General features: G+C 41.1%; 1 protein-coding gene across 1 annotated transcript in view; it reads right to left on the bottom strand.

Moving 5' to 3' along the window:
• Positions 1-18,488, bottom strand: part of pacrg (PARK2 co-regulated) — a 219,649-nt gene that overhangs the window by 114,745 nt on the left and 86,416 nt on the right. Inside the window, exon 3 of the mRNA XM_063007556.1 lies at positions 11,117-11,288. Coding sequence (XP_062863626.1) covers positions 11,117-11,288 — 172 coding nt within the window. The remainder of the gene's footprint in view (positions 1-11,116; positions 11,289-18,488) is intronic.

Raw genomic sequence — 18,488 nt, 5'->3', positions numbered from 1 at the left:
TCTTCTGTATCACGGTTTAACCCTCAGTTTTACCAGCTCCTTGCTCAATCTGCTCAGGTCTAACGCTGGTGTGTGTTGCCAGCATTCTTTAGCTTTCTGGGAATTTGCCCCAGTGTTGCAGCCTTTTGGTGTCACTTTAAACCCCCATGGAAGAGCAGATTGCCCCAGTTGTGGCATAAGATCCCTTTTCCGTAGTGGACCACCCTCGTAAATCCACTTCATGGCAGGGCGCGACAGTTGGTCCAGTAGGGGTTCCGCTTATGCATGGCCAAATCTGTATGTTATGAGGGTTCCCTAACTTTTCCTTTTCTAACTTTTCTGGCTTGTTGCAGACGACCAGAGCAGCCTGTTTTTGTGTCATTCATTTGTTACTTCGTTTCTATTACTTTGTGATTATCCCCTTTTTTGTTAGTTGTTTTTAGACAAGGTTTTTAGCCATTTATACCAGAGTTCTTTTTCATTTTTGCAGGTGTGTGTCTAGCCCCATAACACATAAGTGTACACACCCTCTTATAATAAGAAATGTAGCTGTGTTCAGAATTAACCAATCATATTCAAATGCATGTAAAATACTCAGTGACACCTACCATCAATTTAAGAGACTTGAAATTAATAATAAAGTTCAGTTGTTCTGGTAGGATTTTCCTGACATTTACCTAGTGGCATCTTACGATAAAGGCATAGTCTGCAAAGAGCTTTTTTTGTTGAAAGGTATCAGTCAGGATAAGGGTACAAAAAATTAAAAGGCATTACATATACCATGGAACATACCACGGACATTTCCAAGAACTGGATGTTCATCCAAAATTGATAAAAAGACTGGTCCAGGAGGCTGTCAGGAGGCCTACATATGCATTATAGGAACTGCAGGAATTTCTGCCAAGTACTGGTTGTTACCACATGTGACAACAATCTTTTGGTATCTTCAAATGTCTTTGATGTGGGATAGATTGGCAAGACGGAAGCTATGACCTGAAGAGTCATCTCGCAATCTGTCAGATTTGGAGCGCTTTTGCAAAGAAGAGTGGACAAAGACTGCCAAGTTAAGATGTTCCATGCTGATAGACTTCTACCCAAAAAACACTGAATTAGTAAAAATACAGATAAAGAAACCGATAAAGAAAAGTATTTTTCAGTTTCAGGGTTGTTATGCAAAATATCTTCCTGAAGTCACGTTCTGTAGACACGGTAACAGCACAAATAAGAGAAGTCTGTAAGGGCATGAAGGGCACAGCAAAAAAAATCATGCAGGACCAATCACAAAGCACAAACATATTAAAAAACAGACTTTATCAATTCAATTGGTAGTTAGATGGTAAAACATAACTACAACCCCAAATCAGAAAACAGTTGGGACAGTATGGAAAATGCAAATAAAATAAAAATGCAGTGTTCCTTACATTTACTTTGACTTTTATTTTATTGCAAAAAGTTTCAACCCAAGATAATTCATGTTTTATCTGCTCAACTTCATTTAATTTGTTAATATACCTCCATTCCTGCATTTCAGGCCTGCAACACATTCCAAAAAAAGTTGGGACGAGGGAAATTTAGGGCTAGTAATGAGGTAAAAAAAAAAAAAAAACTAAAAAAATCATGTGATTCCAAACAGGTGATGTCAACAAGTGATTGTAATCATGGTTTGGTACAGAAGCAGCATCCAGGAAAGGCTGAGACTGATGAGCAAAGATGATCAGAGGATCTCCAGTTAGTCAACACGTGAGAAAATGATTGAAATGTTTAAAAACAATGTACCTCAAAGAAAGAAATGCCTTTGAAGGAACTTTACTGTGCAAAAAAGAAGCCTTATGTTAACCATGTCCAAAAGTGGCATCGACTTCTCTGGGCTCTGAGGCATCTAGGATGGACCATCACACAGTGGAAACGTGTATTGTGGTCAGATGAATCAGCATTCCAGGTCTTTTTTTGGAAAAAATGGACTCCGTGTTCTCCGGACCAAATACGACAAGGACCATCCAGACTGTTATCAGCAACAAGTCCAAAAGCCAGGGTCTGTCATGGTATGGGGCTGTGTCAGTGCCCTTGGCAAAGGTAATATACACTTCTGTGATGGCAGCATTAAAGCAGAAAAGTACATTGAGATCTTAGAGCAACATATGCTGCCTTCAAGATGCCATCTTTTCCAGGGACGTCCATGCATTTTTCAACAAGACAAAGGCATGGCTGCGGAAGAAGAGAGTACGGGTACTGGCCTGGCCTGCCTGCAGTCCTGATCTGTTTCCAATGGAGAATGTGTGGAGAATTTTGAAGCGAACAATGCAACAACGACGACCCCGTAATGTTGCACATCTTAAGACGTGTTTGCAGGAAGAATGGAACAAAATAAAAGCTGAAACACTAAATCACTTGGTATCCTCAGGGCCAAAAAGTCCTTTAAGTGTGTTGAAAAGGAATGGCAACATTACAAAGTGGTAAATGCTCTACTGTCCCAACTTTTTTTGGAATGTGTTGCAGGCCTGAAATGCAGGAATGGATGTTTATTAATAAATGAAATGAAGACGAGCAGATAAAACATGAAATATCTTAAAAATTCATCCTGTCTGCAATGAAATAAAAGTCAAAGTAAATGTAAGAAAGGTTGTATATACAGATAAACAGAAAGGAAGTCTGAATTTGCTGTCTAAAGTGGACATTAAGCATGGTAAAACCTAAATAATTTTTTTAGAGACGGCTAGAATAGAGGGTCCTTCATGCAAAGTAAAGAAAACTGTTTATTTAGCTAAACTGAAAGATACAATCTTCTGTAAATGCTATTAGTAAAAAAAAAAGTGAAGAATCTTGTCAAAAAGAACAATACAAGTCAATCAGTGGCACTCTGTAACCTCTGACACAAAACTGTATTAAACTAAATACTCTGAACAAATCATTTTGTGCTCTTGACTTCAATTATACACCTAGAGTCCAAAAGCTTTTTGAAGTTGTTTGATGAATTTCAGGTGCAGTCCAAACATTTCCATAACTCTGACAGTGTGCTCTCTCGCTGACTTCTTTTCTCACCCAGCATATCTCCCAGCAATAATTAGTGTGGTGCTAAGACCGCTGTTGATGGGCTTTACTGCACACTCAGGCCAGAAAGTGCACAATTAATCAAGGTCCAGTAAGAAAGTACCCACTTAAAATTCCATTATCACAGCTCTGTCTGTGCGTCTGTGTTTAAGTGTGTGTGTGTGCATTTACAAGAAGCCATTGCACAGATATTGCTGCGTAGGAAAAATAAGAGGATTAAGACATTGAAGGCTGTCCATGCAGCATGTGAGAGAGAAATACTGATGCAAATTAAATGAAGAAAAAAAAAAAGTACATTAAAAACTCTGGATGTCTGGAAAAATAAAAAAAGTCTGGAAATGTTGGTGCACCAAAAATGAAACAATAAAGGAAACTGTTCTCTTGACAGGGGCGCCAAGTGTAACCCTGCATCTGAAAATATTAGACGATTAACTTAATTGTGGGAGTTCACCAGGAAACAAAGAGAACAAAGGGAACACAAAAACAAACTAATGTAATGCAATAATAAAGCTAAATTAACAAATAAAAACCAAACCAATCCACAACCCAATGTGAGACTCAATAATAGAAAGACAAGCAACCACATTATAGAGCAGTAACACTGCCCTCCACACAATAAGACAGGAGAACTCCAGGACAAAACCACTTGCAGCTACAGAACTTAAAAAGCTGACATACCAGTAGGCTCAAAATGCAGCAGCACATTTACTTCATTCACAAGGTACTTATAGTTTCTACAATTAAAAAAAAATCACAGCAGGGGAAAAAGGGTTCTCATACATGGCCCCACAACTTTGGAATAATGTCCACACCTCTGTCCGAGATTCAGACACAGTCTCAAATTTTCAAAAAAAAAGTCCAGAATGAAAGTCTTTACAGACCAAAAATGTGTGGCTCCGGTCCTGGGGTCAAGACATTCTGGTACCACCCGGAATATAGACAATGGTGCAGGGATGTTTGGCTGCTGTTGTTCTGCCTCTCTCATGTGATCACCCAGGTTTGTTGCTGATGTACTGAGAGCCATAATGGCTGTGGTACCTCCTAGCTCTCTTTTAGTTATGCTTTAATAATTAAGGTTGCTGAAGTCTTTAGCTTCTCTCTACACAACTGATATCTTGCTATAAATGATTTTAATTGACAATATCTTTTAAAGAACGCTAGTAAGGAGGCTAGCAGCAGAGCCTAATTTGAGTCTGAGGGAATGCATTTTTGTAGCAACAAATCTTTAATTAGGCACAAGAAATGCAAATGTCTCACAATTAAGATTCCAAGTTCTATAGTGCGGATAAGGTAAGGTCTTTAAATAGAGCTCACCCTAAGTTCCTTTATGCCAAATTTGTTGAATTACCTTTTTATGAACATTGTTTTGTGCACAGAGGCCCAGTAATGCTGGAACCAAAGATAAAAGTATATAATGTATATCATTTATTTCACTCCTTCTAGCAATTAATCTAAAACATGTTAATAATTAAGAAGTGTCCACATACTTTTGACCAAATGATAGACACAAAAACATTCGCAACTCACAATGAAGAAAGTTGATGAAAAAGAGTAGAGCAGAACTGAGAACAGGTCGTTACAATATGATAGACTGCACCAGCAATCTCGACAGCTCTGTTTTCAGAAAAAAAGGAAAGACAGGTAACCTTCAGAACAAGCCTTCAGTGCACGAGCCTTCAGCACCCCAACCACAGCAATTGATGCAGCTCATACATAACATTGATTTATGGTCAGGGTCCAGAAAGAAACAGTTATGCTGGCATTACATGCCAATGAAAAAAAATGGTTTAAAAGAAGAACAGGTTTGCCAACATGTCACGAATGGGTGGCTTAGGCGAGACAAAGGGGGCGGACACACACGCAGAGATGTATAACTTAAACCAAGATTTATTATTAACAAAAGCTAATCACAAGAACTAGTAAAGAGAGCATAACATGATGAGCTAGAAACACGACTTAAGATGACTTAGCATAACTTGACTTAACATGACTTAGCATGACTTAGCATGACTCAACATGACTCAACATGACTCAACATGACTGGACCTAGCATAACTTAACATGACTTAGCATGACTTAGCATGACTTAGCATGACTTAGCATGACTTAGCATGACAACTTAGCATGACAACTTAGCATGACTAACATAACTTAGCCTAACTTAGCAAGACCTAGAAACATAACTTGGCATGACTTAACATGACTTAACATGACTTAGAAAGACCTAGAAACATGACTTAACATGACGAGAGAGACCAAACCTGAGCCACACAGAGCCAAACGTCGAAGTCCAATAGTTCCCAAAGTCTGAAGAGAAGCTGCATTCTTAAATGTCCCAGGCTTCACTTCCCAGACAGGTGCAGCTGCCAGCAATTAGCAGCAAGGGACCAATCCTGAGGCTCAGAGCTCTCCGAGTGTGCTCATGGAGAGGGGGCGTGGCACACAGGAGCACACAGGCTTTCAGTGTTACAGATGTCCCCCCCAAAGGCACGCCTCCTGGCGTGCCCAAATAAAAAAACCCAACAAGAGGCCCCGGACCCTGAGGGGCAAATTTAAAGTCATTAAGTACATCTTGAGGCAGGCATGACATAAGTGCGGTAACGCAGGCTGCCGACAGAAAACCAGCCAACAATAGTTCAGAAGCATCCTCTTCGGGAGTCAGCTGCGTGGAGCCTGGCAAAGAGGCTTCGGGAGTCAGCTGCGTGGAGCCTGGCGAAGAGGCTTCGGGAGTCAGCTGCGTGGAGCCTGGCGAAGAGGCTTCGGGAGTCAGCTGTGAGGACCCTGGAGAGGCGTCCGGAATCAGCTGCAAAAACACTGGAAAAACATCTTGAATAAGCTGCAAGGAGCCTGGAGAGGCGTCCGGAATGAGCTGCTTGAACCCTGGAGGGACGTCGTGAATCAGCTGCTTGAACCCTGGAGGGACGTCGTGAATCAGCTGCTTGAACCCTGGAGGGACATCGTGATTCGGCTGCTTGAACTCTGGAGCTACATCTTGAATCAGCTGCTTGGAACCTGAAGATTCGTCTTCAATCAGCTGCTTGGGACCTGAAGATTCGTCTTGAATCAGTTGCTTGGAACCTGAAGATTCGTCTTAAAATCAGTTGCTTGGAACCTGAAGATTCATCTTGAATCAGTTGCTTGGAACCTGAAGATTCATCTTGAATCAGTTGCTTGGAACCTGAAGATTCGTCTTGAATCAGTTGCTTGGAACCTGAAGATTCGTCTTGAATCAGTTGCTTGGGACCTGAAGAGGTTTCGTGAATCAGCTGCTTGGAACCTGGTGGCGGCAGCATCAGAGCTGAAGGAGAATTGTCTGTAGTAGACTATGGTTTGAACTCTGCAGACTGGAACATTAAGCTTGGAACTTTAACAGGAAACAAAACTGGAGAGGACTTGGAACCGTTTGACTCTGTCTGGTTGGCAGGAGGGCCCGAAAGCATAGACAGACTGTTTCTGAAACCCTGACCTGCTGAATGACACCTACGACCGACAGAGACAAACAAACAAGGAACAGGACTAGACAAACTAGAACTCATGGAACCTGACTTAGAGCCATGACTAACTTGAACAGACGGACAAGACATGACAGGCTGACCGACCTGAACCTGAATACCTGGAACTGGCGAACATGACATGGACTGAACTGGCAGGGTACGGCCATGGACTTTCTTAGACATAGACCTAGGCTGACTATGAGTCAAGGAAACAGACGGGACCAGCAGAGGACTCACCTGAACTTGAGTACCTGAAACTGGAGCCGATGAACAGGCAGAAGGACCCCTGGAGCTATTGGGATCTTTACAAGGAACATGACTAGACAAACTAGAACTTCTGGAAACTGACTTGGAAACATGACTAACTTGGACAGACGGACAAGACATGACCGGCTGACTGACCTGAACCTGAATACCTGGAACTGGCAAACAAACAGAAGGACCCCTGGAGCCCTTGGGGTCTTTACAAGGAGCAATACTTAACAAACGATCCTGACTGGCTCCTAACATGGACATGGGACGGTCACGAGCATTAATAGCGGGCACTGGCACCCGGACCACATCAGCAGTGGGCACTGGGGGAAATTTAACATCCCCAGTGGGCACTGGATGCCGGGTATAAGCTGCAGTGGGCGCTTTGCTGCATGAAAATTTTGCTCTCATGAGGCCCTCAAACACCTTAACTGAGATCAGCACAACTCCCCTGTCAGACCACAACTGCCTGGCCCACTCACGAGCGGCACCCCTTAGCCTAGACATCATAAATCGCACCTTGTCGATTTCAGCTGGCTGGGGGTCCAAAAGGTTCTGCAGGTAGAGCTGGCTCTGTAAGAGGAAGCCGTCGACAAACGGGTTGCTTCCATCATATGGAGCTGGCCTACTAAGCGGTAAGGTTTGAGGAAACCTCATGGAGTTATACTCCGGGAAGACATGAACAAAAAACATCTCGCTGAGTCCTTGTTTGGGGAACAATTCTGTCACGAATGGGTGGCTTAGGCGAGACAAAGGGGGCGGACACACACACAGAGATGTATAACTTAAACCAAGATTTATTATTAACAAAAGCTAATCACAAGAACTAGTAAAGAGAGCATAACATGATGAGCTAGAAACACGACTTAACATGACTTAGCATAACTTGACTTAACATGACTTAGCATGACTTAGCATGACTCAACATGACTCAACATGACTCAACATGACTGGACCTAGCATAACTTAACATGACTTAGCATGACTTAGCATGACTTAGCATGACTTAGCATGACTTAGCATGACAACTTAGCATGACAACTTAGCATGACTAACATAACTTAGCCTAACTTAGCAAGACCTAGAAACATAACTTGGCATGACTTAACATGACTTAACATGACTTAGAAAGACCTAGAAACATGACTTAACATGACGAGAGAGACCAAACCTGAGCCACACAGAGCCAAACGTCGAAGTCCAATAGTTCCCAAAGTCTGAAGAGAAGCTGCATTCTTAAATGTCCCAGGCTTCACTTCCCAGACAGGTGCAGCTGCCAGCAATTAGCAGCAAGGGACCAATCCTGAGGCTCAGAGCTCTCCGAGTGTGCTCATGGAGAGGGGGCGTGGCACACAGGAGCACACAGGCTTTCAGTGTTACAGATGTCCCCCCCAAAGGCACGCCTCCTGGCGTGCCCAAATAAAAAAACCCAACAAGAGGCCCCGGACCCTGAGGGGCAAATTTAAAGTCATTAAGTACATCTTGAGGCAGGCATGACATAAGTGCGGTAACGCAGGCTGCCGACAGAAAACCAGCCAACAATAGTTCAGAAGCATCCTCTTCGGGAGTCAGCTGCGTGGAGCCTGGCAAAGAGGCTTCGGGAGTCAGCTGCGTGGAGCCTGGCGAAGAGGCTTCGGGAGTCAGCTGCGTGGAGCCTGGCGAAGAGGCTTCGGGAGTCAGCTGTGAGGACCCTGGAGAGGCGTCCGGAATCAGCTGCAAAAACACTGGAAAAACATCTTGAATAAGCTGCAAGGAGCCTGGAGAGGCGTCCGGAATGAGCTGCTTGAACCCTGGAGGGACGTCGTGAATCAGCTGCTTGAACCCTGGAGGGACGTCGTGAATCAGCTGCTTGAACCCTGGAGGGACATCGTGATTCGGCTGCTTGAACTCTGGAGCTACATCTTGAATCAGCTGCTTGGAACCTGAAGATTCGTCTTCAATCAGCTGCTTGGGACCTGAAGATTCGTCTTGAATCAGTTGCTTGGAACCTGAAGATTCGTCTTAAAATCAGTTGCTTGGAACCTGAAGATTCATCTTGAATCAGTTGCTTGGAACCTGAAGATTCATCTTGAATCAGTTGCTTGGAACCTGAAGATTCGTCTTGAATCAGTTGCTTGGAACCTGAAGATTCGTCTTGAATCAGTTGCTTGGGACCTGAAGAGGTTTCGTGAATCAGCTGCTTGGAACCTGGTGGCGGCAGCATCAGAGCTGAAGGAGAATTGTCTGTAGTAGACTATGGTTTGAACTCTGCAGACTGGAACATTAAGCTTGGAACTTTAACAGGAAACAAAACTGGAGAGGACTTGGAACCGTTTGACTCTGTCTGGTTGGCAGGAGGGCCCGAAAGCATAGACAGACTGTTTCTGAAACCCTGACCTGCTGAATGACACCTACGACCGACAGAGACAAACAAACAAGGAACAGGACTAGACAAACTAGAACTCATGGAACCTGACTTAGAGCCATGACTAACTTGAACAGACGGACAAGACATGACAGGCTGACCGACCTGAACCTGAATACCTGGAACTGGCGAACATGACATGGACTGAACTGGCAGGGTACGGCCATGGACTTTCTTAGACATAGACCTAGGCTGACTATGAGTCAAGGAAACAGACGGGACCAGCAGAGGACTCACCTGAACTTGAGTACCTGAAACTGGAGCCGATGAACAGGCAGAAGGACCCCTGGAGCTATTGGGATCTTTACAAGGAACATGACTAGACAAACTAGAACTTCTGGAAACTGACTTGGAAACATGACTAACTTGGACAGACGGACAAGACATGACCGGCTGACTGACCTGAACCTGAATACCTGGAACTGGCAAACAAACAGAAGGACCCCTGGAGCCCTTGGGGTCTTTACAAGGAGCAATACTTAACAAACGATCCTGACTGGCTCCTAACATGGACATGGGACGGTCACGAGCATTAATAGCGGGCACTGGCACCCGGACCACATCAGCAGTGGGCACTGGGGGAAATTTAACATCCCCAGTGGGCACTGGATGCCGGGTATAAGCTGCAGTGGGCGCTTTGCTGCATGAAAATTTTGCTCTCATGAGGCCCTCAAACACCTTAACTGAGATCAGCACAACTCCCCTGTCAGACCACAACTGCCTGGCCCACTCACGAGCGGCACCCCTTAGCCTAGACATCATAAATCGCACCTTGTCGATTTCAGCTGGCTGGGGGTCCAAAAGGTTCTGCAGGTAGAGCTGGCTCTGTAAGAGGAAGCCGTCGACAAACGGGTTGCTTCCATCATATGGAGCTGGCCTACTAAGCGGTAAGGTTTGAGGAAACCTCATGGAGTTATACTCCGGGAAGACATGAACAAAAAACATCTCGCTGAGTCCTTGTTTGGGGAACAATTCTGTCACGAATGGGTGGCTTAGGCGAGACAAAGGGGGCGGACACACACACAGAGATGTATAACTTAAACCAAGATTTATTATTAACAAAAGCTAATCACAAGAACTAGTAAAGAGAGCATAACATGATGAGCTAGAAACACGACTTAACATGACTTAGCATAACTTGACTTAACATGACTTAGCATAACTTAGCATGACTTAACATGACTTAGCATGACTTAGCATGACTTTAACATGACTTAGCATAACTTTAACATAACTTAGCATGACTTTAACATAACTTAGCCTAACTTAGCAAGACCTAGAAACATAACTTGGCATGACTTAACATGACTTAACATGACTTAACATGACTTAGAAAGACCTAGAAACATGACTTAACATGATGAGAGAGACCAAACCTGAGCCACACAGAGCCAAACCAACATCGAAGTCCAATAGTTCCCAAAGTCTGAAGAGAAGCTGCATTCTAAAATGTCCCAGGCTTCTCTTCCCAGACGAGGTGCAGCTGCCAGCAATTAGCAGCAAGGGACCAATCCTGAGGCTCAGAGCTCTCTCTGAGTGTGCTCATGAAGAGGGGGCGTGGCACACAGGAGCACACACTCACACACAGGCTTTCAGTGTTACACAACAAAGGAGCTGGCAAGAAGAAACTGTGAGAGGTAGAAAAACTCCTACCTGGAGCAAATTAATGCTCACAGACTTAATGAGGCCTTAAATGATTGTTAATTAAGAGAAACTGACACATCAATCATCTGTACCTCTGTGCCCCCTCTGCCAGTCAAAATTACAATGCAGAAGTACACAGAAGAACGTTTAACGTGGCTCACTGAAGAACTACTTTAGCAGCTGAGCCACATCACAATTATAATAGCATAATATTGACATGATTACTGTTATATTGCATTGCTTTTATCTTTAGTGCTATATTTATTATAAAATTAATTGAAGTTTTCTTTCTTACTTTTTATAGGAATGATGAGTTGAGGGATGACTGGAAGGATTTTGGGGCCCCCGTGTTCCAGCATGTCATGCACTCCCTGCCGAGCAAAGAATTCATATGGGTGGCACGTCTCACACAGGCCATCAAAGAACAGAGGAAGGTAGTGGTGGTAGTCCAGCTTTTCTATTTCCACCTGTTAAACATATGCACAAGGAGAACTTTACAGTTACTGAATAATAAGGGTGTGATCAAAGCAGAACATCTTTTTAAAAGAGTTTAAGTGGGAAATGGGGGCTGAACAATAATATACTACTGTGTGTAATAACTGTGTAAACATCCCAGCATATCCATAACAATCCCCTAAGGTTTTATACACTACATGGTCAAAGTATGTTGACACCTGATCATGAGCTTGTTGGACATATAATTTCAAATTCATGAGCGTTAATATAGAGTTTGCCCTCCACCTACAGCTAAAGAAAAGCCTTTTCACAATATCTTGGACTGTGTATGTGGGAATATGTGCCCATTTAATCAAAAGAGCATTGGTGAGGTCAGGCACTGATGTTGGCTGACTGTTGCCAAAAGTTTGGAAACATCATTTGTTGTATATAATTGATTTTACACGCCTGCTAGCAATGGGTGTGTCAAACACTTACAATTATTATATAAAAGGTGTCCACATACTTTTGGCCCTATATGTTCACAAACTTTTGGTCCAAGGCAGAAATAGCGTTGCAGGGCTTCGTCCATACCCCCTCCTTCTTAGACATAGCAATTCATGTATAATCATAAAATAATTGTCAAGAATTAATTAATTTTCCTTTACTGTGCTAATAATTATAGAGAAAAGACTAAAAGATAAAAGAGAGGGAAAAAAGAGGAAAAAAACAGGTTTGTGCTGCAGCGACCCATGGTGAGCAATCCAGCTGGCTTTCAAAGTTCAAAAATATTGTTGGACAGTTCCACAGCAGGAATTAATACATCTTGCTGGCATATTACTTTGACTGTAGGATTGTAATATTACAGGAGCTATGATATGATACCACATGGGATCAAGTGACTTTGCCTTTCTATAGCTACACTATATGGCCAAAAGTACCAGAATTTTATCTGAATCAGTTGCTAAAAAGTACTTATAATCAAGCGTGTATGCATTATTTAGATCAAACATTGGCAGTCTACTAGGGTCAAATTTACAAACTTGATGACTTTCAACATAGTACTTGTGTAACTTTCTGCTTTGTTAGACCTGCTATAGACTGTAGCTCACAGTGAGACATGAAAACATTTAGAGGTTACAGGTCTTTATCTGCACTGTCAAGTAATGTCCAGAGTGGTGTAAATGTTACACCACTTATTTTTATTGACACCTTCATCGAAAGCAACTTAGAATTGAGATAGATTATGATAAAAGCAACTGATTAGGGGCTTGCTTAGTTGCGCTTCAGAAAAGGTGGAACTTAAACCCTCAACCTTCCGGTCAACAGTCCAGTACATTTACCATTAAACCACCCCATCACTGTAAATCACACCACTATTGTTCTTCCAACTGAAGAAAATGCATTCTGTGGAGTCATCCACAGTTATTTGGCAGCTTGTACAATGAATTACACCTGTAACTGATGTATTTAAATTTTTTAGTAGTTTGAAAGCAAATTTATATTTATATAGAATAAACACTGTTGTTGATGATGTTGTCGTAGCATGGTTACTTCCATCTACATCAATGAATGATTTACTGGATCTAATTTAGAGGTGTTAGAATTTAAAAATGAACTATTCCAATTTAAACCTACCACAAATGCATTATATTAAGATGTTTATTTATTTTATCTATTTATTTTCTGTGTATAGATGCTGACAGAAGCTGTGTTAACATTAGCTCTGGCAAGGAGGTTTTTGTTTAACTTATTACAAATACCAGGGGCAAGCAGTAGCCTAGCGGTTAAGGTACTGGACTAGTAACCAGAAGGTCGCTGGTTCAAGCCCCACCACTGCCAGGTTGCTGCTGTTGGGCCCTTGAGCTGGGCCCTTAACCCGCAATTGCTCACACTGTATACTGTAACTGTAATGTAAGTCGCTTTGGATAAAAGCGTCTGCTAAATGCCGAAAATGAAAATGTAAATGTACCAGTAAAATTATTGCTTTTTCCAGAATGTTGATTCTTGGTTGTGATATTCATTAAGCATTTTTTTTTTTACACAGGAAACCAAACGACACTTTGTTATATATTTTATAAATCGTGTTAGCTTGTGTCCCTGGTTTGAATGTGCATTAGTTATTTAAATAAACTTAAAATTACCTGGCACTAAAGTGCATTTTCATTCTCTTCTCAATGATGTGTGAATGATGTTATAATGTTATGAAGGCCAAGTGGGATTTAAAAGGTATAAGCATGTCAATAAAATTAACATGAATGATGTACCAGGCATATAAGGAGATAATCTGATCCCATCTGCCCAAAAACTAAGTATGGATGTTGTAACAAAATAACACTTAGCATTAAACCAAAATAATTCAAGTCTGGTTTCTAAAACAGTCCTATTAAAATTTTAGAGGATTGTAAAATTCCACCAGAGGCATGTTACATATGAAGAATATCCTCCCACTGCTAAGATAATTCAACAGTGCTTTATAAAACATCAGAATGTTGTTGTTGTCAAAGACATTTTATTCACAAAATTTTAACACAAATAATCCTTTACAGGAAGCTCTTGAGTGTGGACGGTAAAATGTAAATCCCTTAAAAAATTGTGTACTGGTTTTACTACATCACTGACCGTTGAACAACTGCAACTGCAACTGAAGTGACAGACCTTCCTGTGACTCTACAATCAAAATTCCCAAAACCTTATCCTTTTCTGCATCCTAACCACCACTTCATCTCAGCGATAGCAGCAAAACACAACACACACAAATTTGTTTCCTACAGTAGTGTATGCTCTATCGCACTGACAACCACACATGCCCTGCAGGAAAGCTGATTGCTTTGAGGCAATTTGCAGGCTAACCTTGACCTTTTTGCCTCAGTCAAGATCTTGGTGAGTCAGGCAGTTCAAAGACAAGAACAAAAGCAAAATTGTGCAGAGCTACCAGACTGCAATCTTCCCTATTACAAAAACAGATGCACACACACACACACACACACATCACTACCAAGGGCAGAAGCAGCTATTTCATCCCACACTTTGGGAAATGATATTGCTACTGTACCAGCTCTGCCAGCTCTCTGCTTACTACAACATAATTCACTTTTAATTAGCAAGCCTCCAAGCATCAAAGTTAAAAGCAGGAATTTTACATATACAGGGTGAGTCAAAAGTCACAGGACACTCTTTTATTTCAGAAACGAAAGCGAAAATGATATATCTGAATACCCCAGCAAGTAATGGGTGAGGTGGCCTATCTTTTAGTCTATGTCCGGAACATGGCCGCCATCTTGAAAGCCGCCGTATTGGATCAAGGGCAAGTTTTTCCAATAGGAAGGTGGTCATGTAGCATATCAAAGAAGACCAGAATTTTGATCAGAAATTGATTGCTGCAATCAGATTTGCAATACCTCTTGTGGTTGTCAAACAACAACCAAGAACGTTCCCTGTGATGCACAGCTATTTGACGTGTTTAATGTGTTTTCCCTGGTGCTAAACACAGAGCTGAAGGCGCTGGATCCAATCATTATGAACCCGCATGAGAATCTCTGGAGAAATGCTGTCACAAGCCTCCACGATGCGGTGCTGAAGGTGGTGTTTGTTGCAGATTTTCTCAGCCAGTCATCCCTTATACGGATTCTTCATACCAATATACCCTAAATGCTCAGTGCTACCTGACAATGCTACTGGAAACTGTGTTCCCATCCATTCTGACCGAAGATGGCAGTTTCCCCTGTCATTTTCAACAGGATGGGGCTCCACCACACTACGGAGCAGGTGTTCATCAGTGGCTCGATATTCAATTCCCTGGTCATTGGACTGGCCGTCGTGGTTTGTGTATGCTGAGAAAATTCGCAACAAACACCACCTTCAGCATCGCATCGTGGAGGCTTGTGACAGCATTTCTCCAGAGATTCTCATGCGGGTTCATAACGATTGGATCCAGCACCTTCAGCTCTGTGTTCAGCACCAGGGACAACACATTGACATGTCAAATAGCTGTGCATCACATGGAACGTTCTTGGTTAATGTTTGACAACCACGTTTCTGTGTTAATAACTTTTGAACCACAAGAGATATTGCAAATCTGATTACGGCAATAAATTTCTGAGAAAATTCTGATCTTCTTTGATGTGCTACATGACCACCTTCCCATTGGAAAAACTTGCCCTTGATCCAATATGGCGGCTTTCAAGATGGCGGCCATGTTCCGGACATAGCCTAAAAGATAGGCCATCTCACCCATTACTTGCTGGGGTATTCAGATATGTCATTTTCCCTTTCCTTTCTGAAATAAAAGAGTGTCCTGCGACTTTTGACACCCTGTACACAAGAAAAAAGGTGCAGGCATGGACAGGCCACAGCTAAAGACAAAGATTTGCCGCCAACAACAACAACAACAACAAATAAATATGTGAACTAATCTTTCAAAAACTTGAAAAGCTACATGACTGGACATACTAGTTGTTAAACATGATGATGGAGTGTAATTATGTGAGGAGTTTTTTCTGCCTCTGGGCTAAACTAACTGAACCACAAATTCTTCTCTCTACCAGAAAATCCTAAAGAAAAATATCTCATCATCAGTCCAAAATTCAAACCTTAAGTGCAATTGAGTTATGCAATAAGACAATGATCAAAAGCACAAGAGCATGTCCACCTTCAAATGGCTTAAAAGACACAAAAGAGAGCAAATGCCTAGCAGACTTAAAAATCCCTTTAAATTTGTTTGAAACAGGACACAAAGCAAAATATTTTTAATAGTTTTATAAATGTTCTCTGTGTTATTGTAAAAGCCAGAAAATACTGAAAATAGTAATAAAAATAATAAAACTGCACATTTTGTATAACGATCTGAAAACATACCACAATAAAGAATAAAAGAAACCAGAAAAGGAGTGAATACTGTTTCAGAGCAGGAAATATGTCACACTGTATCTCTGGAAAGAAACGAGTTCTCATATACAGGCACACACTGTCATTCTAAATATTCATAAACATAGCAGCACTGACAGAGTAATGGTCCTGTGAATATACAGAGGGAGTAAGTGTGTGTGTGTAAGTGTGTGTGTGTGTGAGAGAGAGAGAGAGAGAGAGAGAGAGAGAGAGAGAGTGTTATATGTTATGCAGTCAGCGTGGCACTTAAGTGCATCTTGTAATTTGCTGCCTATTTACGAGAGTACAAGCAGCAGTGACAGAAAGTGCATTACAGGTTAAAAAAAGATGCGTTACAAATGTCAAGTGGGATTTCAGAAAAGGACACACTGCTCTTTTTGATTAATTAAAGAATAGTCCTAATGCTTTAACTGACAGTAAGAGAGATGCAGTGGAGATAAGAGAGGCAGAGGGAAAAAGACTAACACCTTTCTAGTTCCTTACACATTTTGAAGAGGTACAAAATACACTAAATATTATGTTACAGTTGTATTCAGCTGTTTAGAAAATACTATGTACATAAGAAACCAAAAAGTACAAAAAAATTCAGTTTTATTCTAATTTACTTTAAGTTTTATTTAATTGCAGACAGTATAAACCAAGATATTTTATGTTTTATCTGGTCAACTTTATTTTAGTTGTTAATATACATTCATTCCTGCATTTCAGGCCTGCAACACATTCCAAAAAGTTAGGATGGTAAAGCATTTGCCACTTTGTAATTTTGACTTTCCCTCTCACAACACTTACAAGATGTTTTGGCACTGAGGATACCAAGCGAAGAAGTGTTTCAGGTTCTTCCTGAAAACAGATCTTAAGGTGTGCAACAGTTCAGGCTTGTCTTTTACAATTCTTCACACATTTTTAATCGCAGGCTGGCCAGTCCAGTATCCAGTACCCTGGAAAAAATTTCATTCATCAAGCAAGATAAGATAAGATAAGATAACACTTTATTGATACCGAAGGAAATTGCAGAATTTCCTTCGAAGATATGCTGCTCTAAAATCTCAGTGTACATTTCTGCGTTAATGCTGCCATCACAGAAGTGTAAATGACCTTTGCCAAGGGTAATGACACAACCCCACACCATAACAGACCCTGTCTTTTAGACTTGTTGCTCATAAAAATCCTTTTGTCTTTCGTCCGGAGCACACAGCATCCATTTTCTCCAAAAAAGATAAAAAGTACTGATTTGTTTTTACTGTGTGATGGTCCATCCCAAGCCCAGAGAAGTCGACACAGTTTCTGGACATGGTTAACATAAAGCTTCTTTTTTTGCACAGTAAAGTAGCATTTGTGAATGCAATTCTGTATTGTGGTGCTTGACAAACTTTTGCCAAAGTAATCCCTCATATAGTGGTTATATCAGCTATTAACGAATGACAGTTCTTGATAAGGTGCCAGCTAAGGGGGCAGAGATTACCGGTGTTTGCCCTTTAATCACTGAAATTCCTGCAGAATCCTTGAATTCTTTAAATTGCCCCTGTCCCAACTTTTTTTGTATGTACAGTATATTAACAAAAGAAATACAATTGACCAGATAAACATGAAATATATTGGGTTTATACTGTCTGCAATAAAATAAAAGTCAAAGCAAATGTAAAAAATGTGTTTCTAATACAGTATTTTATATATTTTAATATTGCAATATTGTAAATACACCAAACTACAGTAGAACAGCAAAATAAAAGTGCACACATTGGTTTAGAGAGAAAGAAAATGCAGAGAAGCTATTCCATACTGCAAAAGCATTCAAATGAAAATAAACATAAAGCCCTGTGGGATTAACAGCAGATAGCAAACGGTTATGACCTTTCACACATAATACTGCTGTACTGGGTCTGAGTGGCATTCCACACATTTCCATTTCCATCCATTTATTTATTTATATATTTATATCTTCCCTTACACAGAAATAGAGGGGCTCAGAATTTATAGTGGGGTGTGGTCAAAAAAGCATTTTGTTTACAGAGCAGTGTACAAACAAACTAAAGGGGATTAGGCTCCAGTTTTAGTCAAATAAAAAACTGGCATGCAGCAACAATTGAAAGTTTATTAGAGACAGTACCTGAAACATGGGACGTACTGTATTAATGTAATGATGTGACAAGCATGGACTGATCTAAGCTTACAGGGAAGGAAATCTGATTTAACAATAAAGTCTAAAGAAAGAACAGCATTAGCACAATTGTGTCAAAATTGTGACTAGAACTCTATAAATACCCGCCAAAATATCAGTGATTCTCTTAAAGCTTTATTAAACTGACAAAAGTACAAAGAAAATATTTCCAGTGTTTGCAATGATC

Source organism: Trichomycterus rosablanca, chromosome 13 (genome assembly GCF_030014385.1).
Source record: "Trichomycterus rosablanca isolate fTriRos1 chromosome 13, fTriRos1.hap1, whole genome shotgun sequence".
Classification (NCBI taxonomy): Eukaryota; Metazoa; Chordata; class Actinopteri; order Siluriformes; family Trichomycteridae; genus Trichomycterus; species Trichomycterus rosablanca.
This window is presented reverse-complemented; position numbering and strand designations above follow the sequence as displayed.